Raw genomic sequence first — 15,170 nt, forward strand, 5'->3', positions numbered from 1 at the left:
GGAAAGGTAGAGAAAAGGTGGTGGCTGTTCAAAGTCTCCATTAAGCCACACACAGATTACTATGCAAAAATTTGATCACCTAGTTTAAACAGAGATAAAAACTCTGGAGAGAATCAGGGAACAAGTAACAAAGACAATATACTGGAATAAGCAAACAAGAAGTGATATGATAATGATGAGGTTTTAGTAATTAATACAGAAGCAGTTTTATATAAAGCAGAGAGAGAGGAGCAGAATAACAGTTCAATCCTGAATGCTGTATTAAGAGTATGATGATCAAGGGACTGAGGAGTAGATATTTTACATGGAAAGTAAAAGGGGCAGCATTAGTGTGTTGTTAATGTGAAGTTTGTGAATGACTAAGGTACAGTGTAACAGATAATGTGCGAGTTGAGCAAGACTTCTGATACTGGGTCTGTTGACTCTGGAGGTCTATTAAGAATAATAATTGCTTTAATTTGATAGCTAGTGAAGGATATAATGCTAGCCCTACCTATTGCTGTTAAGCATTGGTTAGCAAGAAAAACTTGATTTCTCATAGTTGAAAAAAAAAAAAAAACCTATTTTTTTTTAAGATATCCCAATAAATGCCTGTCATCTGTTTTAGTGATATGATGAAATCACTGAATTGTTCTATAATCAAGCTAAGAGATTAAAAAAAAAACTGTTGACTCATGTAGTATTGCAAAGTGTATTGCATTATACATTATATTTGAAAATATGATTGTTCTACTGCATTTTTTAGCATTTAAGCTGGTTGTGTTTAAAATATGTGAATATTTTGAGGTAGTAGAGATGATTGTCATCACCTGAGGTATGATCCATTACTTTGATTCTGGAGGGGGGGAGGGTGATTTGGAAAAAAGTTCAATGTTTGGTCAGAGCAGAGTTTCCAAGTTATATATATATAAAAAAAATCTTAACTGTAAAATTCTATTTGTCATTTTTTTTTATAATAAAATTAGTGCATTTTCTAATCATTACAATTAGTTTATCATTTAATGATTTTTGAGTCCCTGTAAATAAATCAGTGCTGATAATGCCCTTCAGAAGATATAATTTGTTAACTTTTGAAAAGGCCTAGGTTTGAATCCCATCTAGCCAGTCTCATGAAGGCAGCAGGGCCTTTCTCTAAAACTCAATTTTTTTTTTTTTTAATTTTGCAAAACAGGAAAACTAACCTCTGGCATGAAGAACATACATAACAAAGACACTGGATTCATTAGCCTTAGATGCTTTGACCATAATTCAATTAGCCCTGACCTAAATCTACACGAGCAATCTGGTTAATTATTGATCCCCCCCCTCTCATAGGCATTCAGTTTCTGCCTTATGCTCTTTTCCAGATACTTTCATTGACAGTGCTCTGCTGAATTGGGCATTATTATTCCTCCACTTACTTCCAAAATCATTAGAACCAGAGTGCTAACCAATACCCTTTTTTACAGTCTGTCTTGAAGCTCACCAAACCAACTTCACTGTCTCCTCTTTCACTCTATCTACTTCTGCTCTTTGGAACAACTTTCTCCACTTCACCTTCCCCAAAAAATATAACTTTCAGCTGTTCAAAAAAAATGTGAACAGATTTCTTCATTCTTCTTATTCTCTTTCCCACACACACACAGCACTAATCTGCTATAGTGACCTTTCATGTATGGATTAGATATTAAAAATAAAAAAAGGTATTTGTAGCTTAAATGCCCCCACATACTAACATATCATATGTTTTGAACCTTCCCATGTATAGAAATGATAAAAAACATCATGAAGGGAAGTAGTAGAAAATATTTGTAGATTAATTCCTGTTTATGAGATACATTACTAGTCTTTTCAGCAAATCTGCACAGTATCTGAAGTTTAAGAGCTTTTAGTAGAATTTGAGTTTCCTAAATACTAAATGTAATGCCTTGTTGAATGGAAAAGACTGATACTCAATATCAAGAAATTTCTCTTTCTTTAATCCTAATAAACAAATACTCATTAACAGTATTTAATCATCAGTTAAATGATTTTGGAGAGTATCTTTAGTATTGATCATTTTGGGATTGCAAGTTAATTCTCTAGGATTACTTAATCTTGTATTCTGATTTTCACTTTAATATGGTGGCTGCATAGCCTTGTGGTGATGATCCATGATGCTAGCGTTTAAAGAAGAAAGACCAGTGTAGGTAAGTAGGTTTTAAGAGTATTTTTTCCCCTCTCAAAAGAAAACTTAGGTTTTTTTTAACTACCTAGAACTCAGAAAAATTACTACAGAACTTGCATAATGTTCACACAGTAATAATAGCTAGGATGCAGTGATATTCCCAGTGCTTGTACTGCTTACATCTGTGTGCAGTTAGGGAATTAAAGGAACAGTTTTTTAATATGAAATAAACCTCTGGAGAAAATATCCACACAGGTGTGTGTGTGTGTGTTGTATACACACATGCATTCCACAGAGAGAAGAGAAAGAAGAGCCTATACTTAACATTTTGCAGAATTCCCCCCTTTCAATTTATGCATTATGGCAGTGTTAACAGAAGCAAATAGTCCTCCCCACTCCTTACAAATCATCCTTGTGGAACATGAAATAATGCAGTGTTTGTGCATATGATACTCTTAAATCATCATTTTCATTTCTCTGCATCTAATAATGCTAATAATTGTTAAGTAACATTTGTTAACTTTATTTTCAATGACTTATGCAGTACAAATTACAGTATGTTTGCTCAGATATATACAATGAGTCGCATTTTATGTTGATGCATTGCAGTTAACGTATGTTATCAGTTAGTGTTTATGCTTTTAATCTTAATTTTTTTTATTTTCTCAAGAAATAATCTTTTAGGTTTGTAGTGTGAATGATCTAATTTTTGTAATGTTTCACAGATTAAAATGTGGGAACTATTTACACAATACCGAGATCCACTAATACAATGTATCATTTTCTTATACTAATGATTAATAGTCTCATAAAAGGGAAGGTTTTCTATGAAGCATCTTAGGTAGCTATTCTTAATTTGTCTGTTCTAGGCCTTGCAAATATGTGATGGGCCCAGGTGCACAGTTGATAAAGCTGTGATTTGTGCATATGGTACAAAATACAGTTCTCCATTCTTACCAAAATTTTATGGTTTTAACTGCTTTTGACTTTTTCCAAATCAGTGTATGTGCTTATACCTATTGATATTTTTATTTATTATTTTTTTTTTGTAGTCTTTCTAACCAAAGTGAAATGGTCTTATGTGATATAGTAATTACCTTTAAAGTAACTGAATTTTCTAGTCTTGATGAAGCAACTTTATTTATAAACCAAAGATGAGAAATGTGCTCATGTATTTCTTTTTTCTAAACCTGCAAACAGTTGCTTTTAGTTCTGAAGATTTATATCCTAGATGTGGGAACAGTTATTAGTTCATTCCTAAGTATGGAGGTTTTGTTTTAGGTATTTGAATGTAAATAAACTTCAAAGTGAGTTTGTTGAATTTATATTTTGATAGATTTTATGTTGCTCTGTGTAGAAAAATAAAGAAGCTTTTAATTGAATAAAGTTTTATTTCTTCAAAACATTTGATTCACTGAAGACTAGTGCAAAAATATTAACTTACAGCTGTTGACAAATGTATATTGAAACACTTCATATTCTTTAACAAAATGAAAACCTTGTAGTAAAGTTGTCCTGCAAATATTACTCACGGTTTGACAACATGACCAGACATAAAATAGTTTGTCAATAAATAGTCACTTTGAGAAAAATAAGTTTTTTTTTTTCCCCTTTCCAGAAAAACTGCTCTTTGAAATATGGCAAAGGCACAAAGTTCAGTACAAGCATTTCTTACTTATCACCTTCCCTACCAGTAGAGCACCATTATCTTTATTTACAGTATTATGTGGCGTTTTGAGAGCTTTAAATATTGTCCTCTGTCTTTTGCATACTTATTCTTGTATATGATCAAAACACAATGGCACCAAGGTATATAATTTTAAAGTACATCAGCCTGATATGAAGACACTCAGTTTTTTTAAGCTCCTTGCATGAATTAAATGAAAATATAAATTATTCCAAAAAAAAAAAAAATTGTATATTATACAAATTTTCTCCTCAGTGAGAGTATATCACAACATTTAAATAAGTTATGCACAAAATATTTGCAAAATTCTAAGTTCCACAATATACCTTACCTGCTGCAATGTGGTCATACAAATGACAGTGCTCTTGGTTTTCTTTAACAGTCCAGATAAGTCGATTATGCAATTTCTCCCCCTTCATTTTGAATATATAAGCAATGTGAAGCAAAGTTATTTCATCTTGGTGCTTTCTCATTATAAAACAAAGTTAAAGTAGAAAAAGTTAAAAATTTAGTCTCATTTTGCAAGGTGACATTGAAGTGTTATTTTGTTAACTACATATAGTAAACTCTTCTGTTTTCACTTATGTATTGCTGTGATGAGATCTGGTAATGTTTAAATGGACGGTTCTCGTTTTACATCTCTGTACAATACTGATGAATATGCTCTTTCACTTCTGCCATTTATAATGGAAGGAACACTATTCAAAGATACCCATTTTCCTCTGCTTAACTGTAGTCAGAGCACCACAACAAGAAATCGCTTCTTCATGACTGTTTTAATGAAGTTAAATTTGGCTGGTGTCCCTGGAAATTATCAAAGGAACTGCCAACTGTATGCTTCTGAAGTAGGTGAGAATTATTGTTTGCAATCAAATACATGGATGCATCATGGGTGTTTGAGTTTGTCACTAGAGACCCAGTACAAGCAGCTTCATCACTGTTATCACCGCAGTTATTTACATGGTCACACCATAAAGAATCACTGATGCACCTTCCATTAGCACATTGCCTCTGGTTGGAAACACAGGGATTACTGCATCCTTCAGGTTCATCACTCTTATCATTACAATCAGCATATCCATCACAAAAATAATCCTTTGCTATACACTGTCCATCATTACATGTGTATTCAGAGTCAGGACACACTAGAAATAAAGAAAAAAAAAATTAATTATTTGTTTCTTTTTTCTCTTTCAATAAAAACAGCAAAGAAGGAGAGTGACTTTAAACTATTTTTTCCATATATTACTATACTTAGAAAGTAATAGTAATAATATTTTTGTTAATCTTGGAGAAAAATTAACATCTTAAAATTTTTATTTTAATTCAAAATAAACTTTTATTGTGAATCCAATATATTAGTTTGATTTACAGCAAAATATGGGTCTGCATGGGCAAGCATGTCTGTGGAACACTCGGCATCTGATGCTGAGTGTTCCATGGTTCTAAATTAGTGCTACTTGCTATTAATTAGCAAGTAGCCTAATAAACTAATGACTGTGTGTGTGTGTGGTCCAGTTAATTTCCCAACTGGAGGTGTGTGAGACACTGATCGAAATGGATTATTGTACGTATAGGCGTGTTTTTCTGAGAATCTCTTGGAGCCTTGATATCCATAGACTGTACTGTGAATGCTACAAAGTATCCATTTGCTGTGCCTGAGCAGGTACTTCATGCTGAGAGTTTTCCTAGATAGCATAGGTATATTTTGGCAGGATAATGCACCATGCCATATTGCTGGTATCATTTAAGAGTGTTTGCTAAACATAATGGTGACTTTCAGGTGTTGCTAAATTTTAATCCCATAAAACATCTCTGGAATCAGTATCGTCAACAGGGTGTAGCATAGAGGCAGCCTGCCTCGTGGTGCCGCGTAATTAAGGGTGCTCGTTCAGCCATATTGTGTTAGGTGCCGTATTAGGGCAACAAGATATTTTACAACATATGATGTAGATGCAATAGATTTATTTGAAGAATTAAATTCTCTCAAAAATAATACAAGAGAAAAGTGGTCCTTACCAAATTTATTTATTTATATATATATATATATATATATATATATTGGGTTGGCAAATAAGTTCATTTGGTTTTTCAGAGTGGAATGAAACAGATTTTATTTAATATATATATATAATACATACTAGTCAGTTATATATTGACCCTCTTTATCATTGACCTCTTGCCATCTGTCCACCAACTTCATTATGTCGCATTCATAAAACTCCTGAGGTTTACTGGCGAAAAACTGATCCAGGTGTCTTTTGACAGCCTCCTCATTAGCGAAGGTTTTTCCATTTCAGAGAATTCTGCAATGATCGGAATAAGTGGAAATTGGAAAGTCTCAGGTCTGGTGAATATGGCAAAACATCCCAGCCAAGACGTAACAATTTACTCCGGGTTGTTAACGATGTGTGGGGTCCGGCGTTGTCGTGGTGAAAAACAACTCCTTTCCGATTTTCAATTCAGGACGTTTCGTGCTAATTGCACCGGCCAGTCGCATTAACTATGAGCAATAGACAGTTGAATCAATTGTTCTGCCTGAAAGTAACACTTCATAGTGGACAACACCTTTATATGCTCTCTGTGTGGTGAGATTATTTGGGTGCAATCCCACTTTCGAGATTGTTTGTGGCAGTTCGCTCTTGTGCCCCCATGATCTTTTACATACCACGTTATCGTACATGACCCATTTATCATCTCCAATAATCATCCACTTCAAAAATGGGTCATTTTCTCAACGTCGCAGCGAATCACAGATGGATATGTGATATTGACCTTAGTCAATTCATGCAGCACTCAAACATTGAGTTTTGAAACATATCCCAGCATGTGCAAATGATTTTCAATGCTTGGATGGGATATGTTCAGTACTGCAGCAATCTCCCACACTGTTTGTGATGGATTTTTGTCGACGATATCCACTCGAATTAACCTCGGCCAGGTGACCGGCGCAAGACGCATCGCTGACGTCGAAATCTCCAGAACGGAATTTGGCATACACGTTCTGTTAAGGCACCATTTCCATATACGCTGCATATTTTTTTTATGGGCCTCCGCGTCTCGTTTGCCTTTTTTGAAATAAAAAAGCAAAATATGCCGGTGATGTATGTTATTTCCTTCCATTTCTAAAAATATGTTACACACACACACACACGCAACTGAAGTGGACCGAACGAAAATTCACTGAAAGGTTATGTGAAATGTCGCCTTTCAACTATGCAATAGCATTGTGTGGTAGCGCAACAATAGCGACAGGCAAAGGCGGCTTAAACTTGTACTAACGCATAAACCAAATGAACTTATTTGCCAACCCTATATATATAAGTGCAGAAAGAAGGTTTTCCAGGCTTAAACTGATTTAAAAATTATTTGCAAACAGCAATGACCCAAGAAAGATTGATTGGTCTAGCAACTATATCGATAGAGGAGTTTATAAACAATTTCATTGTAATAAAAACATAATAGCAATTTTAGATTTTCTTATATTTTTGTCTTATAATTCATTAGGGGCAATATTAATTGTTTGCCTCAGGGTGCATTCTAATCTGGCAATGGCCCTGTCTGGAATTATGTGGATCAAAATATCCACCATTTGAATTCTTCATCCAAAACACTTGCAGATCTATGGGAAGCAGTCCTGATGATGTGGTGTAGCATACTTAGTAAGATTTAAAAGTCTTAGTCTTATAAACTAGGAAGACAGTAGTTATAATATTTTGACTGGGATGTGTATATACCATCTGAAAAAAAAAGTGATATATTTTACAGTAATATATTTTTCTCAACAGAATTTATAATTTTTTTAAATACAGTGGAACAAGATTTTTTACCGTGAATGGCAGTGATAAAAAAAAAAAAAGTAAGAATAAGAAAGAATGTATAATTAGGTACATGCATTAAGAATGTTGCAAATGTAAGAGGAGGAGGAATGGAGGGAAAATGATAACGATGAAGTGATGTAAGAGGGAGATGGAAAGAATGTGAAAAAAACATTTTGCAATTGGCGAGAAGGGAAAAAAGTATGAAAGGGCATAAGAGGCAAGAAAATATAGGGGCAAGTGATGAAATAATGATTTTCAGGAGTAAAGATTCAGTTTTAGTATGAAATGTCAGATAATATGGAAGATCTGAAGAAATAAGAGGGAGAGGTAAGATTGTGAGTCTGTTGCCATGGTATATAAGAATGAGTTGAGAAGAAGAGGAGCCATGATAGCTTGCATTTGAATGTGTGGAGTTAGATTTATAGTAAGAGAGAAACTGACAGAGAAGCTAAAGTTCAGATAGAACATAAGAATGCATTTATAAAATACTTGAGCCAACATGAAAATTAGACACATTGGAAATGATCTAGGTGATATGTTAGGGGGATAATCCCAAATGTTTAAATGTATAATCTGGTAGGGATAAATGATTGCTAATTATAGGTTTCTAATGTGAGCCAAGAATAATAAGGAATGCATGAATGTAGAAAGTAATGAGATTGATCATTAAAGTTTAGAATTATTAGGAACAAGAATTAGAAGTTTGCATTGGTTCGTATGCTGAAGGGATAACATTAAGGAAAGTGGCATTATATCTGACATCAAAATTGGAAACATTATACTTATATAATACTCTTATTCCTATCATAGCAATCCTCTGTTGTAATGTGTCCTGCCACATTGCAACCTCAACATTTTTATCCATTATTATTCCCTCCCCCAGATCATTGCAACCCAACTCTTGGATTGCAGTTCCACTAATCTATTATGCTGCTCAAGTGCAAACTTAATGTTCATTAACATGGAACTGATGTCTACTCACCAGATCAAATCATTCTGCAGTGATAACACATAATTCTCTACTATTACTTCCCAATTGTGCATCATCTCTTAACAGCCAGATATTTCTTGTCAATCCTCAACTACACTGCTTGGAAAGAAGCCAACGAACAGCATAATGTGAGGAACAAACAGCCATGGTACCTCCTTTCACTCCAATGAATGCAGCAATCTTATGGGGCATACAATAATGATCAATGAAAATTTTAGACCATTCTTCCTGTAGGCATGTAATGAGTTCCTGGACATCCCTTGACCCCACAGATGTTCAATACGATTGAGATCAGGACTCTGTGGAGGCCAGTCAAGTGTGGAGACATTCATGTCCATGAACCACATAGTTACAGCAGCAGCCTTGTGACAGGTGCATCTTCTTGCTGAAAGAGATAATGGTCAGTTCGATAGAAATGCCACAAAGTAGGAAGCAATGCATTGTCACCACAAATAGAGATCCAAGGCTAAACCAGGAAAAACAGGATCATACCATCACTGCCACCTCCAAATTCATAATTGGGATTATGCACTCTGGTAAGAGATGTTCACTAGGCATCTGCCACGCTCGTCTATCTGCTCGGTAGAAGGTGTAGTTGTAGAGTGTTATGAGCATGATTTGTTACTTATAACACAGCTTTCTGAGCTTTCATGTCCCACTGTACATATGTCTTTGTACCACTGAAGATGATGTTACATTTTGGTTTGGGTAATGTGGGGCTTGCATACTGCAGTCCTACCATGGAAATCTGTGTTTTGAGTCTTGGTTCTGAACGCTTTTGTGCACATTCATGTTCCAATTAATGTCCAAAATGAAGCATTCGACATGTTAGCCAATGAATGGCAGTTTTTACATATTATTCTTTGTAGCACCCTACAATCAAGGTCAGTGAATTTGGTGGGTTGTCCACTGTGGGTAGCACTTGTAGTTGACTCCCTGCACTTCCATCTCAGTATGATATCATTGATAAATTTGGAAACCCGGGCTGGGTTTCCAAATTTATTTTCCCACGTCAAAAACTCCCCCACGCTCCCTCCTCCCCCCTCTTCATAAACAACTTTTAGCTGAATCATGAAATTGGAAGACATCCTGGAATCAAAACAAGGTATGTACAAAATTTTTCCACCTCTTTTATTCTGCTATAATTGCCTTCTATACTCACCTATAATGCCCTAAAATATATATACCCCTTTTTTGAGCAATAATAGCCAATGTATTTAAAATAAGGGATACCCCTAAACAAAAGCAGGCTATAATAGCTGTTATTATAATAAGAATAAATAATATTCTTAAAAAATATTAATTATTCTTTTCTGCTAATATTTCAGAAGATGTGTTGCTTAAAAAAAAAAAAGTAAAATATTCCTTTCCAGTGTAATACATATCCACTATATTCCTCTTAATCACTCTTCAATATTGTTTGTATGTAGCAAGATATCCAACACAATACAAGCTCATTTAAGGCTTACCGTATTTGCCGGCATATAAGATGCACTTTTTTCCTTTGAAAATAGGTCTGAAAAACAGGGTGCGTCTTATACGCTGATACTAAGTTTTTATTACTTTCATTTCTGGAAATTTTCTCTGTTCCGAGTTACCGATTTCTTTCTTACTTCCTTGTGGTGTATGAGAACATTCCAGTTACGTAGAGTTCAGTATATGTGTATGCGCTGTCATCGACGATCACAGATATGCCTTTAAATTTTCTCTAAATTTATTGGCAAATTATGGCTGAAAAAACGTCAGCATTGCTACAATATTGCATACAAGCTACGTTGCGTATGCTTAAGAACATGGAAACAGGGCTGCAAAGAGGCATTTCGGGCCACCGCAACTGAGAAAATGGTAAGAACTTGGCGGAATCAGGAAGAGGATCTGAAAAAAGCAACTCACAGTAAACATAACCTACAAAGTGGAACTGCAAAATGGCCAGAACCTTAGGCAGAACTGAATACTTGGATTTTAGACCACAGAAAGCGGGACTTTCAGTATCTACAAAAATGATTATTCATCAAGCGAAAGCGATAGCCACTAATACAGGGATCGCCAACTTTACTGGATCAACATCATGGTATTCAAGATTCATGAAGAGAAACCAGCTATGTATGTGGACTAAAACAAAAATATCACAAAAGATGCCAGCTGAATATGAAGAAAAAATTATTGAATTTCATTATAATATTCAGTGATAAAGTTTTTTTTCCTAAAAAATGTGTACAAAAAAAGGGGTGCATCTTATAGGCCGGTACATCTTATATGCCGGCAAATACGATATTTATTATGAAATATCTAATACAATCTTCAAGTTTGAGTTAGCTTACTAGACCAGTGTTTCACACATCCAAAAATGATTTACATTTTACTGCTCAAAATGTTAAAGTTGCCTTTATTCAAAAATGTACTCTTCCTTTGCACTCTAATTATGCCATCCATAACCTCTAAAGACAGTTTGCTCATACATCATGATTGACTTACTCTAATCTTGTATACATAGATAATACTAATATTAAAGCCATTTCATGGGCTTTGCTTTGAACTTATGGAAACAAGAAATTGAGAGGCATCAAATGCTTTTTCTGTGCTTTCAAGAACAGTGATTTATGATAAATACTTCATCGATGCTATTTTGTATGTTTCTTCCATTTCCCAACTAAGACTATCAAAATAAAAAGAGAAGGCCAATTTCAAAAATGCATAGCTGCACTTATGCAACAGGTCAAAGGAATTCTTAGGCATTTTTTTCATTATTATTATTAATCTTTTGGATAAATAACGAATTACTAAGTGAATTGCTAATCCTAGATATTTGGATAACACAGTCCATTATATCTTAACTATGATGATGATATTTTCTCAACTTGAAAAAACATTAATTCATCAAACTAAAAGATAAGAAACAATGTAGTGATAACTAACTGAACTATAAATAACACGCTATAAACAACAGACAAACTGGATATTATCCGTGTTTTAAATCTGAGCAGAAATTTATCCAGAGAGAGAGAAAGAAGCCATCAAAAAACAGGAAATACAAGACTAATCATTACAAAAGCCCATCAAGGCAGTTGTAATCCTAGACATATCCACACAAAGAAAAGATGGAAGCACAGGAGAATGATACCCAAACCTTGCTTAACCCTGCGAAGGTTGCAGCTGATCTGACAGATACAAACAAATTGTTTAATATAAATATTCTTACACATATCCAGTGTATAGCTTGGAGGTCATGAGTAGCTGCACATGCATATATTACGAGTGATATTCCACACTATTTATGCAGTCAGTTTTGGTTTAACGTGTGTTATGTAAGGGTGTGTGATAGTGCATAGTAAATTGTATCTGAGAGATACTGCGACCTCCCATGCCAGTATAGTATTGGTTTAGTTGTTTTTTTATTTACCATTGAAAATGGCTGGAAAAATATATCGATTGGATAATCCATCAGATGTTAAAGAGATTCAGTGATTTTGTTACTCGAGTCTGATGATAAGAATGATAGTTGAATGCAAAAGTGAAAGTGGTATTTGATAGTAAATTATATCTGAGAGATAGTGCGAATTCCGATGTCAGTATAGTATTGGTTTAGTTTTTTCTTTGTTCGATAATTTCTAGATTGTAACTGAAAATAAACCATCATGTATTATATTGGCAGTTTTTTTTTTTTTTTTTTTTTTTTTTTTTTTTTTTTTTTTTTTTTTTTAAGTTATTGCATTTTAGCACATACTAAAAATGAATGTATCTCTCAGATACACGTGACCTACACTGCAATTTTTTCGACTGCGACCTCCGCAGGGTTAAGTAAGTGATGAATATACCTGCCGAGTGAAGGAAAAGATATGGCTAGTATTGTGATTCAGGCCAAATAGTGATATATTTTCTGTTGAGTATAAAAGATCTTGCACTTTTAAATGTTATTCAGTGACCCAAATGTTCATGCAAGGTTGTTGTTGTTTTTAATTAGTCTCTTAAAAGGTTAAGCTTTTAATTGTCAGTGATTGCTTTTTTTTTTTTTTTTAAATGTTAAGAAATTTCAAACTTACAAATAGTACAGTTGAATTCATCACTGCCATCCCAACAGTCAATGTGGCCATTACAATGTAAAGAATTTGGCAAACAGGATGTTTTGTTGCCACAATGGAACTCTTCAGCATTACAATCTAAAGAAAGGGAAGACAATATTAAAATTCCCATTTTACTTCCTTTCCTCTACTGTAAGAAATTATAAAAGTCAGTTGCTAATATTTGTAACTGACTTTCCTTTATCTTCTGACAAATGCATTATTCTATTGTATATTAATTTGAGGGGAAAAAAAAATCACTTTGTGTGAAGAAATTTAAGTTCTGCTCTTTCAGTTAGTTAGTCTTATGACTGGACTACACAGAAATATTAGATAACACAGAAGTGTTATATACTGTCCTTCATGTAAATAAATATTCAGTTATGAAATTCTTAAATCTACTATACTGTACAAAATTCCATAATCATGGAACTGCTTACAAATTCTTCAGGAAATCTCCCAAGACAGTAGTGACAGATGAGACCTAAATGGTTCTAATTTTTACATTTAGTTATAAAAGTAAACTACAGAGATATTAAACATCAGTAATTTATTTTTATTGATTGTGTGGCACAGCATTCATTTGTTTAGATACTGAAATAAGTTACAATATTTAAATAACTACATACTGAACAAAAAGTGATTATCATGGCTAGTAAAAATATGCTGATTTATTACACTTTTCCAGTTAAAAGAACTATTAAATTGCATCTGTGAATAACATACATTTAAATTTGGAAAGAAGCCCGAATATCTCTGTAGTACCCAATATTTGTTTATAATGAAAATGGTTCATTACTCTCTCTTTTTTTTTTTATAATAGGGTAGTAATAAAAATGAATATTGATGTTTTTTTCATGAGAAATGACTTTTAGAAGAATCTTCATTGTGTTCTGTTATATATACAATAGGTGATTATTTTTTGTTGATAGGAAAATATTTCTAATTGCATGCACAAACTGGGATTCCAGTTTGCATTTCTTGTATATAGGATTTGTGCACAGAAATTTAGAAACAAATGTTTAAATAAAGATTCAGATTCCAAAATGGAATAAATACTTTAATTTGTATTTATAGAAATACAAATTAACTGACATGCATAAATACTTGTACTAACTCTACCAGTATTTGTGCAATAAAAATAGCTAATACATTCAGCTGACTACAGCAGACTCGTAGAGACCACAAAAATAGTTTCATATAGTAAAGTTCATTCCACATAGCATTGTATGTTTGGGGTTCTGGGTAGGACTTTTCAGAAGTTTGTTATAATCACATTTTCTATAGGGAAAGTTATCTCTGTATCTTAACTTGGCTAAGTAATGGAGCAGTTTCTTTACTTCATAAGCCACATATTAGTTTCAGTGAGCACCAATGGCTTTCAAAAGTATTATATAGAGATTTTGGTAGCCAGTTTTGTTCTGTGGAGAGAGAAAAAAAAAATGAAAATGTGACACATTTCAGATGCTAAAAGCAAAAAAAGTTTTAATCTTTACGCGTTCTTAGCATAATACTTTTACACATTTTATTCCTTTGAAATGCATGAATTAGCCAGTTCTTATGGAGGTTGCAGTGTTTTTCCTTCAAAACAAGCTAGTCAGAAGAATACATGCAATCAGGGCCTTACTTGTACTTTATCCAAGGCGAGCAGGGTCCGAAGCACTAGTGCTCTGGGGCCCTCCAGCTAGAGCCTCATGCACCTGTGCATAAGTACAGCCCTGCATGCGCTTAACAGACAAAATATAATAGCCTTAATTGCTGTGGCCAAAATTCAAAATGGCCTATCCCTATCAAATAAATTTACATACTTCATAATAGTACAATTTGAAAAAATCATTCAACAAAACAGTACTCTGTCCTCTGCTTTAAATCATCTTTACAATTAATTCAATCCTATGACTGACAGCCAGGCCAAGTCTCTGAAGGCAAATAAAAGTCAACGTAAGTCATGTATGTCTCAAAATGGGCCATCACTGAAGGTAACTGATGATCAGAGGGCACCTGATCTAGACTGTAGCTTAGTAGGAGAGAAGCTCTCCTATACACATGCACACACAAACCAGCATGTACATGTATGCAGCAATGCTTGGTAACTCATGCACCCATAGGTTGGTGAGAATGCAGATAGCATGCCCTTCTATGCCTTGCAACTCTAGCAAATACACAGTGTGATCTTATTCTCAAACTGACCTCTTATCAGGACTGCTTTACCTGGGTTTGATTTGAGTTTGTTTGGAATCTTTTCGCTGCAGATAATTCAATTGATGAAAATTTGACCTGATGATCTTCCATCAATTCTTTGCAGACATCAGTACAATACTGCTATGGGGGGATGTATGGAATATTCTGTGAACATCTATTGACCAAGCTACTTCAGATTCATCTGGAGTGCTAAGTTTAGCTGACAGTCTTATGAATCAAGTTAATTAGTAGATTTGAACCAGTTAACCCATTTGATCCCAAGAAT

The 15,170-nt window shown here is 34.0% G+C and overlaps 2 protein-coding genes across 6 annotated transcripts in view; one reads left to right on the forward strand and one right to left on the reverse strand.

Moving 5' to 3' along the window:
• Positions 1-15,170, forward strand: part of LOC150100974 (ATP-dependent 6-phosphofructokinase-like) — a 308,202-nt gene that overhangs the window by 286,511 nt on the left and 6,521 nt on the right. The window lies entirely within an intron of this gene.
• The window catches only part of LOC150100975 (uncharacterized), a 184,989-nt gene continuing 173,336 nt past the window's right edge, over positions 3,518-15,170 (reverse strand). For 4 of the 5 annotated variants that reach the window (XM_090401420.1, XM_090401417.1, XM_090401419.1 and 1 more), the window contains 2 exons: positions 12,686-12,802; positions 3,518-4,978 (listed from right to left, as the gene is read on the reverse strand). In XM_090401420.1, the coding sequence (XP_090257546.1) occupies positions 4,599-4,978; positions 12,686-12,802 (497 nt within the window). In that variant the 3' untranslated portion in view covers positions 3,518-4,598. The remainder of the gene's footprint in view (positions 4,979-12,685; positions 12,803-15,170) is intronic. The other variant, XM_090401418.1, reaches the window with a different exon arrangement.

Source organism: Typopeltis vanoorti, chromosome 12, assembly GCF_054136105.1.
Source record: "Typopeltis vanoorti isolate ZY-2024b chromosome 12, IOZ_Tvanoo_1.0, whole genome shotgun sequence".
NCBI classification, from domain to species: Eukaryota; Metazoa; Arthropoda; class Arachnida; order Uropygi; family Thelyphonidae; genus Typopeltis; species Typopeltis vanoorti.